The sequence below is a fragment of the Trichomycterus rosablanca genome, chromosome 16, assembly GCF_030014385.1.
Source record: "Trichomycterus rosablanca isolate fTriRos1 chromosome 16, fTriRos1.hap1, whole genome shotgun sequence".
Lineage (NCBI taxonomy): Eukaryota > Metazoa > Chordata > Actinopteri > Siluriformes > Trichomycteridae > Trichomycterus > Trichomycterus rosablanca.
Window position 1 is genome coordinate 11374596 of NC_086003.1, and position 18999 is coordinate 11393594.

Genomic DNA, 18999 nt, shown 5'->3' on the forward strand with positions numbered 1-18999 from the left:
CCAGACATGCTGCTGTTTTTAGCTTGGAGTTAGTGTGTTCTGACAGATCTTCCCGCGCAGGGTTTAAGCTTTGGGGCGTGTCTTTATTTTTCTTATGTCCAATAGCAGTCCTGTTTTATGAACGTATGTGTATTCTTAGCCAATTATCAGAGGCGGAGGCTGATTTAACCACGCGCGGCCGCTGACCAATGAGTGCGCTCTCGTGGTAAGCTAGCGCGAGGCTTGTGTGTGGTGTTGTATCGGGAAGAAGCGCAGCCATAGTGCGACCTCAGTGTTCAGAACGCTCAGCTAAGCTGCATCGGTAAGTATCAGCGCCAAACTGCCACCAAAACTACTCAATTTAACATTAGAACTGCTTTTATGCGCTTACTCAGTTTCTAATAGTTTATTTTCATTTAAAACACGTACTCTTTATTAATAGTTTGTATTTTTAGTTTTTTTGCGACTTTATTACAAATAAGCGTTTAATATTCTCAATGCAATGTCTATTGTAGTTTCTGTAGGTAGAATCTTTCTTAATTAAACGCATTAATTAACGCGTGCATGTTTCAAAATGGCTGGGCGTATAAAAAAAGAAACATCGACAGAAAATGTAATAAAATAATGTAAAAGTTCTTTATTGAACCTCGTGAATTGAGAGGCTATACATATCGTGGTGGTTTTTCCATGCTTGTTCCTTGAAAATACAGAAAACTGAGGAGAAGATTTGAAGGCTAAATTGTGCTGAACAGCCACTTGCCGGTCATGGCTGGTTTACTCTGCCTTTGTTATAAACTGCGCTGCTCCAAACTTTGCCTCTCTACATTGTTACCAGCGAACGATAAGTCTGAACATTTTCCACGTTTTAAAAATCGCCCAGCCATTTCATATTAAAAACACAATCGACTTTCGTCTGCGATACCAGTGTATGTGGGGGGTGTGAAAGGCTTTGTTAGCTTAAGCCGCCTTCTTTAACCGAGAGGCCATTTTAATGAATGGAGTCCGATTGATGGGGTTGGGAGTCGATGCAAAAGAGTCGATTCTCCGAGTAGACCCTGTTCTAATAGAGTCGACTCTAAAGCTTTGGACTCGATTTCGCACTGTCCGGATGATTTTAGGTTAGGATAGTTTAAAGGAGGGGATCCTGTTTTATGCGTCTTTGTCGTTTCTGTGGCAGAAAATACTAGTCCTGGTCTACAGTTTGTTAAATCGGTGTTTTTGGAATGATCGTTGTTTTCGATTGTCTTTATTCTTAACCGAGTTACCTTTAGTAGTTCCGAGAGCTCTGTATTAGGCTTTAATAATGTTATCGTGCACTAAAGTATTCTCAATATAATCTTAAATCGCATAGCCCACGTAAACCAAAACATGATTAATCGTTCAGCTAAACACCAAAATCTTATGGGCTTATACTTTGTACAAGATACAAGTAAGAAATGAGGGGGACACACTCAATCAAAGGCATTTGAACTTAGAACTTGGAGATTGTATAGATTTAATTCTATAGATTTTAGAAGCTGTAAGCCACCTAATCAAATTTATAAACACAATGCAAACTCATGACCACAACACTTGACTGTTTAGATTTCTTGCTAGCACATGGTCAGCTTTGATACTGTAAGGATGATTGCTTTTGAGTTTTGTCAGTAGTTTTTATTATTATCTTAAGAGATTTGGCTTTGCCTAGTATTAAATGCTGCACAAGCCAGTTTGGTTTCCAGTTGTGTAGATGAGAAGTTTTACATTTCTGCAATGTAGTGGTCCTACTACTACTTAATTGAAAAATGGGGAGATTAATTTGGCCTGAATTGTTTTTTGTAAAAATTGAAAATGTGTACATCCCATGTCAAAGTAACTAGTCTACCACTGCAATGCAGCGTCTACAGAGACAATCATCCATTGGAATCAGTTTGGAATACCTAGCTTTTTTTAATCATTTAGTTTTCATTACAATGATGAACACACATCAGTAGGGTAACAGTATTGTACAGGTATTTGTTTACTTATTCTATGCTTATAACAGATGTACTGACTTTCAGGAGTATCTTCTTAAAGACTGTGGAAATTGAGCTTCCAAGATGGCAAAAGGTGATCCAGCAAAGCCGAAAGGCAAAATGTCTGCTTATGCCTACTTCGTTAAGACCTGTCGTGAGGAGCACAACAAAAAGAGCCCTGGGGTCTCTGTGAATTTCTCAGAATTCTCCAAAAAATGCTCAGAAAGATGGAAGGTGAGTAGATTTTTTAGTGCTTATAGCTATGCTGTTACCTTTTCAAAAATGTGACATCAAAACAACTTGGTGTATATTTAGCCAGTTTATTGCTTACTTTTATCTAGATTTGTATTGTCAATTATTTGATCATGTGTAATGCATGTATGGATTTAGTTGAAAGTGATTGCTTGTGAATGAAAAGGCAGTCCTGCTTACTGCAGTTGTAGAGTAAATTTTTCAACGTGTATGCTTTGAACGTGTTTAGTTTGACTTCATGTATTTAGCTCCAAACCAACATTTTTAGCAATGGTTTTCTCATTTGTTAAACATTCTGAACATCTTTGACTGTCCTATGTCTTGACAGCCTGCCGTGTCACTTATGCTTCTGTCCTTTTTAGGTTATGTCTCCTAAAGAGAAGACCAAGTTTGAGGATCTGGCAAAGCTGGATAAGGCACGTTATGATCAAGAAATGATGAGCTTTAACCCAGGCAAAAGGGGCCGCAAGAGTAAGAGCAAGAAGGACCCTAATGCACCTCGGAGGCCACCGTATGTAAACTTGTGCCTAACAATATAATTAAACCACCTTTTAAATATACATTCAAATGTTGTGGCAATATTAAAATGAGCTTTGCTTGTCTGCAGATCTGGATTTTTCCTGTTCTGCTCTGAGCACAGACCTGGCATTAAAGCTCAGAACCCCAGCTTGAGCATTGGTAGTGTGGCAAAGAAGCTTGGTGAGATGTGGAACAATCTAACAGAATCTGAGAAACAACCGTTTAACTCCAAGGCAGATAAACTTAAGGAGAAGTACCGGAAGGTAAGACTTAAACATTTAGACAAGAATAATCTTAGTCAATTTGAAGGTAGCTCTTGCTCTAAAATAGTAAATATTACCCTCTTAATGACGTTGACATGGTTAGCTGAACAGAGATGGGAGGTGAGGTGGGGTGAAAGCCTTGTCATCTAAACAGACTTAGGCCATTGGAAACTAAGGAGCCCTGGATAGACAATTTGTGTTAATAAAACTTATAGCAACTTGCCTATAGCAGTAGTTTTAACGTTACTATTGAACAGGCAAAGGTTCATGTTTATGCAGCCCTAAACTGACTGAGTACTCAAAGCAAACTTTGCAGCCCCTCATGTTTTTTTGGTTTCTTAGATGCAGCTGAGTGAGGTTTAGATTATCAGCTATGTGCTGTTTTTACAGCCAGTAACTAAATGCAAATGGTTTAACAATTCATGCAGGATGTGGCAGACTACCAGCGCAAGGGGAAATCTGATGGCGGTGCATCAGCTGGCAACGCAAAATCAAGGTACGATGATGAGGATGACGAAGAGGAGGAGGAGGATGACGAAGAGGATGAGGATGACGAGGATGAATAAAGGGCTTTGTAGCCTTAATTATACAGTAGGGGTGTCCCATCACTGCCACTGTGACTTCAAACAAGGCCATATGTTTGGCACCCATGGAGAGGCCCTTTTCTACAAGCTAAGATGTTTTAACTTGCAGAAAACCGACTTCTAAATGCTTTCTTTCAAGCTACCCTAAATCTCTTTTGCAAAAAGGGGTTACTGTGTTGGCTGCCTAGTTCTAAGCTTCTGGTAATTTAGACATACATGGGTGTTTTAAAGCTGTTAAGGTTGTTTCTATGTAACTATCTTGGAAAGTTCATTTTATTTTTCTATTCTCCCAGCTTCAAGTTGCACAATTTAAAGTTGGTAGAATGATGTAGCAAAATTCTGGTTTATTTTGGGATTTGCTGGAGGTTGAACAGCTGTTTTATGGCCGGCTCTTTGCTACAGTGCACCAGTTTTTCTTAACTTGTTTTCTATCATTTTGGGTAAATGCACTGAGCCTTTATGTAGATGTTATGGCATTTAAGCAGTTAAAGCTCAAACCTCCACCTGGGTAAAGCCCTTATTTGTGTTTTTATGCATAGATAATACTGTGATGTTAAATGGCACAGCGTTTTTAGATCTAGTGTATAACTTGTGTGTAAAGTGTTCAATGTTTGGTGTGTTTGGATTCTAATAGCATATGCTTATCAATAATTTGATGCTGGTGTATGGCTATTTATCTAATAAAGTTATCAATGAAATCGGACATGGTATTTGTGTGAAATGTCTTTTAAAGTATAGCCCTGGATTAAACTTTCATAACAGCTGAAGATGGGCAGATGGTTCACATTTCAGCATGATCAATAACTTAAACACACCACCAAAACATAATGCAGTGGCTTAAAGATGAAAATGTCCAAGTCACAAAAAACTACCTAATGCTACCTACTATGAAACACTATCAATTGTGCAAAGAAGACTGCACTATATTTGCAGATTTAGGTGTGCAAAGCCTGGAAAACCTTTTTTTATTATTTTTTTTATTTTTTATTTTTTTTTAATTAACTGTTAACTGTTTGCAAAATGTGTCAATTTTTTTCACTGTTTTTCAATAAGCACTTAGAGTTCTGTTTCTTTTGCCAAAAACCTTTGGTGACTGCCAAGCCAATTGGAATAATGAGTGAAGTGGAGCTTTTTTTTTTTAATTTTTTTTTTTTTTTTTTTTACAAGGAATTGGTTTAAATCTAACCGCATTCATAACCATTAAACCATGTCAAAACCATTAAATGTGATGGTGGGGATTTTTTTTTAGAGCTTGGATGACTAACCCTAATTGATGGTGAATAGGTAAAAGAGCAATGAATTCTGCTCTTTACCAGAAAACTGAATAAGAATGAAGCTCAAGCACGACTGAATTTGCAACAAGACAATGATCCAAATGATGAGAGTGCAAAAGAACAAGGTTATAATTTTGGAGTAGCATAGTCAAGTTTTTCACCCAGAATTCCATATAAACTGGTATAAAGGCTTCCTTAATCCTATTTGTATCAGGTGACAATGTTAAGAACCACTGTGCTAAACTCAATGGCATTTAAAGCAGATTTTCTGCCTATTTTCCTTTTCATTTCCCCAGTGTCACATGTGCCATTTTTCAAAAACTCAATAAACCCACTGGTGTATTGTAAGTGGAGAGTGTGGTTAGATTTCGGCTGTATTTATTTCAATTTGTTTTGCTCAGTGGTGCTGAGTACTCTTCATGGGCCTTGCTTTTGTCAATTTATTTTTCCAGTTTATAAATTTGAACCACTGACTAAGTGATTTGAAAAATATAGACGTATGAATTATGTTGATGTACCAAAATAATACATAGTAAAACAAAACTTGAAAACAAAAGTAATGTACAGAAATGGGAAGCAGGCCTTTAGCCTCAAATTCATTTAGATTTTATAATATTTGCTTCTAGCGTTGGTCAGATACATCTGATCGGCTGAAGCACGGCCTTTTACAGCTCAACCATAATGTACAGTAACAGGGCCCTAAGCAGATTCATTTATGTCAGCACTATTGGTACAGTAAAACAAGGTTTGGGACACAGCCAAAATGGATGTTTGGTGTACATTGTATAATTAAAGCACGTTTGTTGCTCTTTATAAGCAGACAGAATGTTGGGAATATTTTGACAGACTGAGCTAATTCACTCTGAATGCATCATGATGGTCTGTTTGTTTTATGGATTTCTTTTATAAGCATTAAAAACAATACATGATTGTCCTTACAGAAAATTATGTTTATGGTTTAAAATAACATATGGGTGCTAGACCAACGCAGTTTACAGAACGCATAAGCCTTTTCGTTTTGTGCAGTAATAATAATGAACCACAAGGTGTCACACAAGCTTTCAGAAAAGGCCATTCAGCTTGAATAAACGTCTTATACTGTATGTCCTCTGTCTTCTTACTTAGACCCCCCGTGTTCAAAGATATTTATTGGGACCTACTCGACAAAGGTTTTGATATTATTCTTACGTTTTTAGCAAGGATGACAAATGGTATTGTGTTCTTGCTCATGGGAAGTTCGACAAACCAACGAGGAAGGTAGACTTGCTATTTTCTGATTTTGGTTGATGTAGTGGATTTACTTTTGGTGGTAGGAGCTTCCTCACCTTGGTCTACTTCAGCAGGATCTGCATCAACAACTAAATCGGAATCTTTCATAGTCGCTGTCCGCTGACCTTTGCACTTTTGTGATGGGCAAATCAAATACACATCAGCCATAACATTAAAACCACCTTCTTGTTTCTACACTTACTGTCCATTTTATCAGCTTCACTTACTATATAGAAGCACTTTGTGGTTCTACAATTACAGTTAAAATTATATAGTCCATCTGTTTCTCTGCATGCTTTGTTAGCCCTCTTTCATGCTGTTCTTCAATGGTCAGGACCCCCACAGGACCACTACAGAGTAGGTATTATTTGGGTGGTGGATCATTCTCAGCACTGCAGTGACACTGACATGGTGGTTGTGTGTTAGTGTGTGTTGTGCTGGTATGAGTGGATAGGACACAGCAATGCCGATGGAGTTTTTAAACACCTCACTGTAACTGCTGGACTGAAAATAGTCCACCAACCAAAAACATCCAGCCAACAGGGCCCCATAGGCAGCGTCCTGTGACCACTGTTGAAGGTCTAGAAGATGACCAACTCAAACAGCAGCAATAGATGAGCGATCGTCTCTGACTTTACATTTACAAGGTGGACCAACTAGGTAGGAGTGTCTAATAGAGTGGACAGTGAGTGGACATGGTACTTAAAAACTCCAGCAGCGCTGCTGTGTATGATCCACTCATACCAGCACAACACACACTAACACACCACCACCATGCCATTGTCACTGCAGTGCTGAGAATGATGTGTTAGTGTGTGTTGTGCTGGTATGAGTGGATCAGACACAGCAGCGCTGTGTTTTTCAATACCGTGTCCACTCACTGTCCACTCTATTAGACACTCCTACCTAGTTGGTCTACCTTGTAGATGTACTGTAGATGTAAAGTCAGAGACAATCGCTCATCTATTGCCGCTGTTTGAGTTGGTCATCTTCTAAACCTTCAACAGTGGTCACAGGACGCTGCCCACGGAGCGCCGTTGGCTGGATATTTTTGGTTGGTGGACTATTCTCAATCATTTTTCTAGAAGCATTTTTTTTACTTTTCATATTTGCCTGAAAACCTTTGGAATAATGACAAGTGAAGCTTTTTGCAAGAAATTGGTTCAAATTTAACCACATTCATAGAAACATCATCAAAACCATTAAATGTGATGGTGTGGGAATCTTTAGGGCTTGGATGACTTTCCAATATTGATGATGAATGGGCAAAATAGCAATAAATTCTGCTCTTTACCAGAAAACTGAATAAGAAAGATTGGTACTTGATCTGACAATGATCCGAATGATGAGTGTCTGCAAAAGAACAAGATTACAATTTTGGAGTAACAGTCAAGTTTTACCCAGAATTCCTTATAAACTGGTAAAAAGACTTTCTTAACCCTATTTGTATCTCATGTGACAATGTGAAGAACCACTGCACCAAACTCAATCACGATTGCTCATCTATTGCTGCTGTTTGAGTTGGTCATCTTCTAGACCTTCATCAGTGGTCACAGGACGCTGCCCACGGGGCGCTGTGGGCTAGATATTTTTGGTTGGTGGACTATTCTCAGATAAAATGGACACTGAGTGAAGAAACAAGGTGGTGGTTTTAATGTCATGGCTGATCAGTGTATGTTTACTTCATCATCATAGGCACTTAATAAGAATGCAGTTTTTTCGAAGATCATGTGCATGGCTGGGTATGTGTGCATCATTTACCTGGGAAAGAAATGCAACTGAAGGTCGATCCACCTTGCTACATACAAACTTACCAGACACTCTTTCAGATGTTTTGTAGGGCCCATGTCATAAGTATTGTGCTCTGACTTAATGATGCACCAGTGCCCGGTAATCCACATACTCTTGGAGAAAACAGGATTTGTCGGGCAATTGACCTTCCATTAATCTGATATTGAGTTCTGATGCCTTTGTCCCAGAGATGGGCATTCAAGTTAGCAACTCAAGTTTGAGTTACATTTAAGTAACATGAAAATAGACCTTAGACTTAACTTGAAACTTGTCCCTAATGACTCTCTGCTCGACTCAGATTCTTGATTTAACGGATGATGGTTTAAGCCTTACCAATGCTAACTTGTCACAATTGGGCTTCAAAACAAGACTCTTAACTCTTTAATGCTTGCAATTGTAAGCTGCAAGGTAGTGCCAGCAAAACAGTCCTGTGTTCAAGGAGCATAAAAGGACCTGAAATCTCATGGTGTGAGTCACCTGCCTTTTGGAGTCAGGCTCTGGAATTTATTAGCATGATGCTTGGATAATAGGCAATGCTTCCTGCATTTATTAAACACTGGGAGAACATATTATGCAGGGTTGTGCAGTTTCAGCTGTGTGCCAGTGGACTGGTTTCAAAGTCTGGTGCCAGATCATAGTCAGAAAATGACTTATTCTGTATCTAGTGGGAGGTACACAATACATGGGGTACTTTTTAATATGTGCCTTAAATTATGATCAATATAATCAATATGCAGTGATAATGTTAAGTTTGAAAATGCAAAACTGGCATTGCATTAAATTTTTTTGCAGTTTTTTCCCAATTTTCCTCCCAATTTAGTCGTATATTTGATTGCATTACGCTTCCTGTCTACTAATGTTGACCTCCATTCCTGACTGAGGAAAGCCGTGACTAATACACGCCCCCTCCGACACGTGTACATCAGCCGGCTGCATCTTTTCAGCAGAGGTTGTAATTGCATCAGGTAGACCCCTCCAGCACCCTCCCTGCAAACAAGCCAATCATTGTTTGTGTAGGCGCCCAACCTGCCGGAAGCAGAGCTGAGATTCGAACCGAGCATTGCATTAATAAATGTATTATTAAATTAATCATTAACAATTTTTTTTCTGTAATATTTTAACAAAAATAAAATGTAAATAATTCAGTTCAAGATTGAAAAAATAGACAATATGACAAAAAGGTGGACACCTGATCATAAGATTTTTGGACATCACATATCAAAACAATGGCTTATAATATAGCGTAGCTACAACCTCTACCTCTCAGCTCTACACAATCCCATTACACAGTCCCATTATTTTGGGCACCAGATGGTCATTACCTTATATTAAGTTTTATAGTAACATAACTGAGCTTCAACAGACACACTAATGATCATAGTGACATCAACATAACATAATATTATTAATTATAATCAAAGCATATACTTCTTCTTTCTCTTTCTTTTGGCAGTTCCCGTTCAGGGTTGCCACAATGGATCATTCGTCTCCATCGTGCCCTGTTCCAAGCATCCTCCTCTGTTGCCCAACCACCTGCATGTCCTCCCTCAACGCATCCATAAACCACCTCCTCTTTATCCTCTTTATCCTTCCTCTCCTCCTCTTATCTGGTGGCTTCATCCTCAGCACCCTTCTTCAACAGAACTCTTATCCCTCCTCTGCACATGGTTAGACTGTCTCAGCCTCTCCCCTTTAACCTTGTCTCCAAACCATCCTACCTGCACTATCCCGCTAATAAACGTATTCCTAATCTCATCCATCCCCGTCACTCTCAATGAGCATCACAGCATCCTCATCTGTGCCACCTCCAGCTCCCTCTCCTGTCTTTCACTCAGTGCCACTGCATCCAAGCCATATAACATAGCAGGCCTCACTGCTGTCTTGTAAACATTCCTTTTTACTCTGGCAGATACCCTTCTGTCACAAATCACTCCTGCCTCTCTATGCCATCCACTCCACCCTGCCTGCACTCTCTTCATCACCTGTCTGCCACAATCTCCATTACATTGTGACTCGTCCACTTTAATCTCAACTCCTTGTAACTAAACTTTTCTGCCGTCCTTCTTCTCATTCACACACATGTACTCCTGTCTACTCTTTTTGTCTCTCTGAAGTTCTTTTTCATCCACCTCATTGTTCTTAAACTTTCCTGCACTTCCTCATTCCACTGCCAAGTCTATTTTTCTTTCTTCCCCTTTTAAGATGTCACACCAAGTACATTTCTAGTTGTCCAGTTTTCTATCTCTACGTCACCATCACCCAGCGCCTGTCTCACCTATTCTCTGAAATTCACATCACTGTCTGCTTCCTTTAACCTCCAGCATCTGATCCTTGGTTCTGTCCTCATTCTCTTCTTCCTCCCTCTGATGTCATCTTACAGACCACCATATGATGCTAGCTAACTACACTCTCTGCTCTCAGTCTTCAATCTTTTTTAGGTTGCACCCTCTGCATAGGATAAGGTCCATCTGTGTGCACCTTTCCCATCTCTTATGTCACCCTGTGTTTCTCATTCCTTTTAAAATGTGTGTTCACTACAGCCATCCTTTCATTCTTTTTTCTTCCAATCTAGTCGTATCTAAACCCAACAGCATTTTGATTCCTCTCTACTGCTGCTGACCTCCAATCCAGACTATTACACGCCCCCTCTGACACGTGTGCATCTTTTCACCTGCATGTAACGAGTTTATATGGGGCTCAGTCTCGCACACGGAGAGTCTCGGACACACTGATCTCCATCATCTCCCCATCATACCCCGTGCAGGCACCATCAATCAGCCAGAAGAGGTAGGTATCCCCTCCGGCATCCAACCCAACAAACAAGCCAATCATTGTCCATGTAGGCATCCTTCCATCCTTTTTGCTAAATCTATCATTATTAGCCCTTCCTTTTCCTTGTCCTTAATACCATAACGCCTCCATATCATCTGTATTTCCTTCACTATTTCCTTCACCATCATGCCCAGTGAAGTCAGCTCCAATCACAACCCTCTCTTCTTTGGGTACCTCTCCACTACTTTATCTTAATCACTTTAGAAATCATCTTTTTCCTCCATTATTTAACAACCCACTTTCATCATTTAATTCAGCACTTTATCAATTTCATACATTTATTTTACCTCTACTACATTTTCAATGTACTCTTTTTTTAAGATTACCCCTACCCATTTTTCCTCATGGCCAAACTGTCTCAACCCCCCCCCCCCCCCCCCCAAACTTTGTCTCCAAAACATCCTACCTGTGCTTTCCCTGTAATAAACTAATTTCTAATCTTGTCCACCCCCGTCATTCCCAATGAGCATCTCAGCATCCTCATCTCTGCTACCTCCAGCTCCCTCTCCTGTCTTTTACTCAGTGCCACTGTGACCAAGCCACACTACCCCATTGGTCCTTATTTAATATTGTTAATTTATTCAAATGTTCGCTGTGTTTTCCAGAACACAGATACTTGTTAGAAATGCTGAATTAGGATAAAGTGTTAAGGAAAATTAAAATAGATTGTTTATTGTTGTATTGATTATCTTCTGTACGTATGCCTTGAGGCCTTTGTAATTTGTAACTACCCCATTTTTCCTCCCATCAACACCATGGTGGAACAGTTTAAACCCACCTCCAATGCTTTTAGCCTCACTTCCCCTCTACTTGGACTTTTGCACGTGTAGAATGTCAACCCTTCTCCTCTCCATTAAATCAGCTAGCTCTCTACCATATATACAGGTCCTTCTCAAAAAATTAGCATATTGTGATAAAGTTCATTATTTTCCATAATGTAATGATAAAAATTAAACTTTCATATATTTTAGATTCATTGCACACCAACTGAAATATTTCAGGTCTTTTATTGTTTTAATACTGATGATTTTGGCATACAGCTCATGAAAACCCAAAATTCCTATCTCAAAAAATTAGCATATTTCATCCGACCAATAAAAGAAAAGTGTTTTTAATACAAAAAAAGTCAACCTTCAAATAATTATGTTCAGTTATGCACTCAATACTTGGTCGGAAATCCTTTTGCAGAAATGACTGCTTTAATGCGGCGTGGCATGGAGGCAATCAGCCTGTGGCACTGCTGAGGTGTTATGGAGGCCCAGGATGCTTCGATAGCGGCCTTAAGCTCATCCAGAGTGTTGGGTCTTGTGTCTCTCAACTTTCTCTTCACAATATCCCACAGATTCTCTATGGGGTTCAGGTCAGGAGAGTTGGCAGGCCAATTGAGCACAGTAATACCATGGTCAGTAAACCATTCACCAGTGGTTTTGGCACTGTGAGCAGGTGCCAGGTCGTGCTGAAAAATGAAATCTTCATCTCCATAAAGCTTTTCAGCAGATGCAAGCATGAAGTGCTCCAAAATCTCCTGATAGCTAGCTGCATTGACCCTGCCCTTGATAAAACACAGTGGACCAACACCAGCAGCTGACATGGCACCCCAGACCATCACTGACTGTGGGTACTTGACACTGGACTTCAGGCATTTTGGCATTTCCTTCTCCCCAGTCTTCCTCCAGACTCTGGCACCTTGATTTCCGAATGACATGCAAAATTTGCTTTCATCCGAAAACAGTACTTTGGACCACTGAGCAACAGTCCAGTGCTGCTGTTTCTGGTTCAAAAGTGGCTTGACCTGGGGAATGCGGCACCTGTAGCCCATTTCCTGCACACGCCTGTGCACGGTGGCTCTGGATGTTTCTACTCCAGACTCAGTCCACTGCTTCCGCAGGTCCCCCAAGGTCTGGAATCGGCCCTTCTCCACAATCTTCCTCAGGGTCCGGTCACCTCTTCTCGTTGTGCAGCGTTTTCTGCCACACTCTTTCCTTCCCACAGACTTCCCACTGAGGTGCCTTGATACAGCACTCTGGGAACAGCCTATTCGTTCAGAAATTTCTTTCTGTGTCTTACCCTCTTGCTTGAGGGTGTCAATGATGGCCTTCTGGACAGCAGTCAGGTCGGCAGTCTTACCCATGATTGCAGTTTTGAGTAAAGTTTTTAAAAGCCTCAGGAATCTTTTGCAGGTGTTTAGAGTTAATTCGTTGATTCAGATGATTAGGTTAATAGCTCGTTTAGAGAACCTTTTCATGATATGCTAATTTTTTGAGATAGGAATTTTGGGTTTTCATGAGCTGTATGCCAAAATCATCAGTATTAAAACAATAAAAGACCTGAAATATTTCAGTTGGTGTGCAATGAATCTAAAATATATGAAAGTTTAATTTTTATCATTACACTATGGAAAATAATGAACTTTATCACAATATGCTAATTTTTTGAGAAGGACCTGTAGTTCCCATGTTCAGTGTTCCTACTCTCAACTCCTTCTTCTTACTCTTTTACCTCTCTCTTTGCTGTAGAACATTCTTTCCTAGTCTTCTCCTTCTTCTCCTCCATGGCCCAACAGTAGCAGTACTGGAGGCGACTGTTGTTAACCAGGGCCTCTACTGATCTACAGTAGTATGCAAATGTGACTTTTGGTCTGCATGTTTGATTTTGCACAGGTTTCATGCTGAATGCCCTTCCCGATGTTAATCTTCCTATTTACCTTACCCGGGCTTGGGACCAGCACCAGGAGTGCACTGATATGTGCAACCCTGTTGAGTAGGTTCATAATAATAAAAAAATAAAATATAATAATAAATAAATAAATATAAAAATGAAAATATGACTCCAGACATGTCACTACTTATTATTATTTTAATAATAAAGCAAAACAAGAAGATTCTGCACCCTAAATTGCATCCTAGTGTAATACATATTGGGATAGTAGAACCTATTTAGTAGAGAGAACACAATTTTAAATGTCACCCATATTGAGTTGCAGAAAATAGATATGCTGCATGTAATCAAGAAACTGAGAAAGCTGTAAATTTGTTATTAATATTATTTATTTATATGTTCTCTGTGTTTCCCAGAACACATATACTTGTTAAAAATGCTGAATTACAACAGTGTTAAGTAAAATTAAAACATTGTTTATTGTTGTTGTATTGATTATCTTCTGTACATATGCCCTGAGGCCTGTGTAATTTGTAACTGGCTGTGCATTATGCCAGCATTATTATAAATTAAATGAAAAACAAACACTAAATGGAGCTTAAATGCAAATGAAAGTTTTAGTTAGCTTCACGGCAAGGAACACTATCTATCAAGCTCCAGCAGCAATTAGCTTTTAATTCCATCTGACTGCTGCTTTACATCAATGGAATTAATGTCTGTTAAACAAATCTTGCGCTGAGAAGAATGTTTGAATAGTAAATAATATATGAGGGAAACGTAAAAGGTATGACAGTGATAAGTGAAAAGAGAGTTTGCAGTTTCTTTACCTCAAGAGATGTGGCATCTAGAATTAGTCAAGTCAAGTAAAATTTATTTATGTAGCGCTTTTTACAATGGACAATGTCTCAAAGCAACTTTACAGAATCCAGGACCAACAGACCAAAAACCCCTACTGAGCAAGCTGAGGGCAACAGTGGCAAGGAAAAACTCTCTTAAAATTACAGGAAAAACCTTGAGTAGAACCAGACTCAGCAGGGCCCATCCTTCTTGGGTGGCCTGGAGGATACTTTAAATAAATAGGATTTACACAAATCATACAAACACAAAATTAAATTGAACTGAAAGTTATAACTCAACTGGCAGAAAATAATTGGAGTTCTTCATTGTTCAGTCCAGTCTGTAATAAAGCCCATTGTAAGTTGTGGACATTTTAGGTGCAAACACGGCAGGTGTCCATCACATCTAGTAGGAGCAGCATTGTTGGCACAGCAGTCTCGACTTGCAGTCTTTAACCTCGAAAGGGGTAAACAGGTTTCCGTCAGAACCACCTCGGGGTAAAACAACAGAAGGTGTAGTTACAATGTGGAATTGTTAAGAGTAAAATGTCAGTTTTACAGAGAGTAGCTTTAGACTCCGGCACCCCTAATTATTACAGCATAACTAAGTTTGCTTGTTTAGTTTGAGAAGCAATTAGAAGCAACCAGAGTCCCAATATTTCAGATTATCTCATTTAATTTGATAGTTATAAACAAACAAACTGAACAGATTGACAGGAAAATACACTATGTGGATAATATGTGGATATCCCTTGTAACTATTAATTTCAGGTGTTTTGCTCTCACCCATTGCTGCAGGTGTATAAAATTAATTATACAAAATAATACATGATTTCAGCTTCATATTAATGCAGATGGTCTTGAAATAGAATGTTTCTGGATATGTGTCCACATACCTTTAACCATGCATTCATTAAAGCAAAACTATATAGGGCTAGAGCACCAGTATCGCTTTAATCAAAACATCAATACAATGTATAAATTATTCATCAAAATCATGGCATTCCAGTTTGGCATTGGCTTATCCAGTTTGGATTTCTCATAATATATTTGCTTTTATCTTTTCTTTGTTCTTTTGACCTGTTCCTGTAAGCAGCTGCAGCTTGGCAATTCAGACAAAGCCTTAATGAAATGGAAGTGATAATTTACCATGCCAGAAAAGGACTGCACTTTTTAACTGCATGCATCATTTCACTCTCCACCATGACATCAGTGGCTTCTGTTTAGATTATCATGACACCTTAATAGGGTCAATCTGGATCCCTTTCTGTGGAATATAATAAGCCCCCAGAATTTTACAGTTCACCTAGGAAAGGGAGATTTCTTAAATGGAAGCTTTAAATGAATGTTTTGGAGTCAGCCAACATCCATGAGTTTTTTGTTTTCTCCAAAAAACTCCCATATCATCCAAGGGAGAAGCAGTTGGTACAAGCAGTGACAGTATATTTAATCTGATTCTACAAAAAACACCCAACGGCTATGTTTATTCTCGTGAATACAAATATTCTAAATGAATAAATGATAATGAAGAATTTTGTAATAATAATATGAAGTAAAAAAAAGCCTGTAACAGCATTTTAATTTCACATTATTAATAAGGAGTAACTATCATTTTAAATATGCTGTGTCTCCTTTTATTTGGGTATTTTTAGCTGATCCATGCACTTTTTAAATTTTGGTATTAGGATAATGCATATTTTTCGCAGAAGCAAGCATTCGACAGGCCACTATAAGAAATATAGGCAGGCAAACAGTCGTGTTCCACTATATTAATACATCAAAGTAATATATTATCTTATTACTCATTCACTTTCTTAACCGCTTATCCAATCAGGGTCGTGGGTGCTGGAGCCTATCCCAGCTTTTCAATGGGCGCAAGGCACACAGTAACACCCTGGATGGGGCGCCAGTCCATTGCAGGGCAGACACACATACACACACCCACACACCCACATACACTCACCCATTCACCTATAGGGCAATTCAGTGTCTCCAACTAACCTGACTGCATGTTTTTGGACTGTGGGAGGAAACCAGAGCTCCAGGAGGAAACCCACACAGACACAGGGAAAAAATGCAAACTCCGCACAGAAAAGACCCCCTGCCCCGCCTGGGGATTGAACCCAGGACCTTCTTGCTGTGAGGCAACAGTGCTACCCACTGATCCACCGTGCTGCCACTATTATCTTATTATATTATATTATATTATATTATATTATATTATATTATATTATATTATATTATATTATATTATATTTATTATATTATATTATACAATGCATCATATTTATTTCAGGCCAGCACTCACCCATATATTTATTCACTCAGGCAAATAAGAGCAGCCAATCCACCTTCTGCTTGTTTTGGTAAATGGGGTAAACCAAATTAGCTAGAAGAAACTTTATATTTTGTGTGTACATACATATATATTGTATATATAGTGTAAACTGTAAATATATTATAGGGTCAAAAGACACCTGACCATGTGGAACATCTGAGAATGTAAAACATCCTATTGTAAATGTATTACCATTAATATGGAGTATTTTTTGCTTGCATCTGCAACAGCCTCCAGAAAAGGGCTTTCCACAAACTGCTGCCACAACCATATAATGTAAATTATGGAAAAAATATTATATATGTAATTTTTTAATGCATATTTTAACAATGGCTGTGGCTAAACACATGTACTTAATAATCTGGAGGGGTATCCACATCATTCTGGCTATATAGTGTATTAGTACTGGTTAACATAAATGCCTTCAGTGGGACTGTAGCTTCTGGCTATGGTTATTTACTGATGTATACTGCTTTCATCTTATAATCTTACAATATACAGCCTTATAAGGAGAAGAGTTTACAGTAGTTCTATAGCATGAATAGTGTGGTAGTAGAGGCATACCTGGATACCTATTTCTCCAGTGTTTACCAGTGATATTTTTTTTTTATTCCAGTTTCTTCCAGTGCTCCAGTAATATCATCAGAATGGTCTACATCTTCTTTCAACATATATATTGAGTAAAAAAGCTTCATTAGCCTGCTGATCTCTGCTATTTTTAAGTGTAAAAGATAGATATTTAAAGCACTGGCTCGAACGGTTGACTGTCCACCTGCCACTAAACCTCTGGGTACTTAATTACAGAATGCCTATCATTTAGGTAGCAATGCATCACCTCTTCTACCTTGTCCACAGTTCATTTCTCATTAGGCTTGCATTGAAATTCTGCACAGTCTGCTACTCAACCATGTGGTACAATTATCATAGAAAGCTCATGATGCATATTAAATTGTCTTCTCTCTTAAGGTGCATCAAATAGTCTAGAACTGTGATAACTGTGTAGAATTTCTCTTCATTTGCTTGCTTAAACTGGGTGTAGTCTGATGAGTCAATCTGTCATTGTCTTAATGAGATTTGCAACTGGAAAATAAATAATGGATCTGAACTAAATAGAGCATGGCCACACCCACAGTTGTTTTGTAAAACCTGCCACAAAATAAAAGAGCAATCAAAGTCATCTAAGTAAACAAAACATGTTCTGAAAGTGTTCTGTTTTGGGTGTTTAAAATGAATTTAGTTCTCTGATTCACTGTTTTTCTTGCATTGTAACAGCACACCTTTTAGTGCCAATGCACTGTGACTCAATTTTACATTCTGTACAGAAATTTCCTCTGCTTGTACACTGCAGTCTGCAGTTTTTCTGCTACAAATAAACCTTTTTTTTTTTTTTAACTGCACCTGGGTAATACCATCCCTGTGGTGAAATGTGATGCTGGAAGCATCATGCTGTGAGGGTGTGTTTTACTGACAGGGACAGGGATGATGGATGACTAGCACGACCAAATATAGGAACATCCTTGAAAAAAAAACTCCTCCAGAGTACACTGGAGTGGCTTCGGAGCAAGTCACTTTGCCCAGCCAAAGTCCTGATTTAATCCCTGTCAATTTTTTGAGAGACTCAATGATGGCAGTTTACAGATGCTCATTATCCAATCTGATGGAGCTTAAAGAAGATCTACCATTAAGAAAAAGACAAACTGCCTAAGTCCAGGCAAACCTTGCAAACATGTATCCAAGAAGACTCATAGTTGTAACTGCTACCAAAAGGGGTTCTTTTAGTATTGAACAAAAGATGTTAAAATGATTCAAATTCAAATCCACAACAGAATAAAGTGAGCTATAGGTCAAGGGTTTAAATACTTACCGAATCCAGTGTATAGTCCCTTCCACATTATTGGCATACAGTACCATGTAAAGATGCGTAAATATGGTTATAAGAATTTTTAAATTTCTGGTGAATTAGCTTAATCTCACATGGAAACATGAGTAAAAGTGAAAAATTAATGCCTCATCAAGAAATAATTATTTATTTTTAAAAGCACATGTACCACAGCTCTGTATTTAATACTTAATACAGTCTCCTTTGCTTAATTTTGTGTTTAGTAAACCATTTTTGTGTTGATCCGGACATACACTGATCAGCCATAACATTAAAACCACCTCCTTGTTTCTACACTCACTGTCCATTTTATCAGCTCCACTCACCATATAGAAGCACTTTGAAGTTCTACAATTACTGACTGTAGTCCATCTGTTTCTCTACATACTTTTTTAATCTGCTTTCACCCTGTTCTTCAATGGTCAGGACCCCCACAGGACCACAGAGCAGGTATTATTTGGGTGGTGGATCATTCTCAGCACTGCAGTGACAATGACATGGTGGTGGTGTGTTAGTGTGTGTTGTGCTGAT

At 38.7% G+C, this 18999-nt stretch overlaps 1 protein-coding gene across 1 annotated transcript; it reads left to right on the plus strand.

Moving 5' to 3' along the window:
• The first annotated feature begins 209 nt into the window (after positions 1 to 209).
• hmgb3b (high mobility group box 3b) lies at positions 210 to 4294 on the plus strand. The gene is made up of 5 exons (XM_063012193.1): positions 210 to 301; positions 2019 to 2207; positions 2588 to 2736; positions 2833 to 3007; positions 3436 to 4294. The coding sequence occupies exons 2-5, from the start codon at positions 2058 to 2060 to the stop codon at positions 3571 to 3573; spliced, it is 612 nt and encodes a 203-aa protein (XP_062868263.1). The 5' UTR covers positions 210 to 301; positions 2019 to 2057; the 3' UTR covers positions 3574 to 4294.
• The last annotated feature ends 14705 nt before the right edge of the window (positions 4295 to 18999 follow it).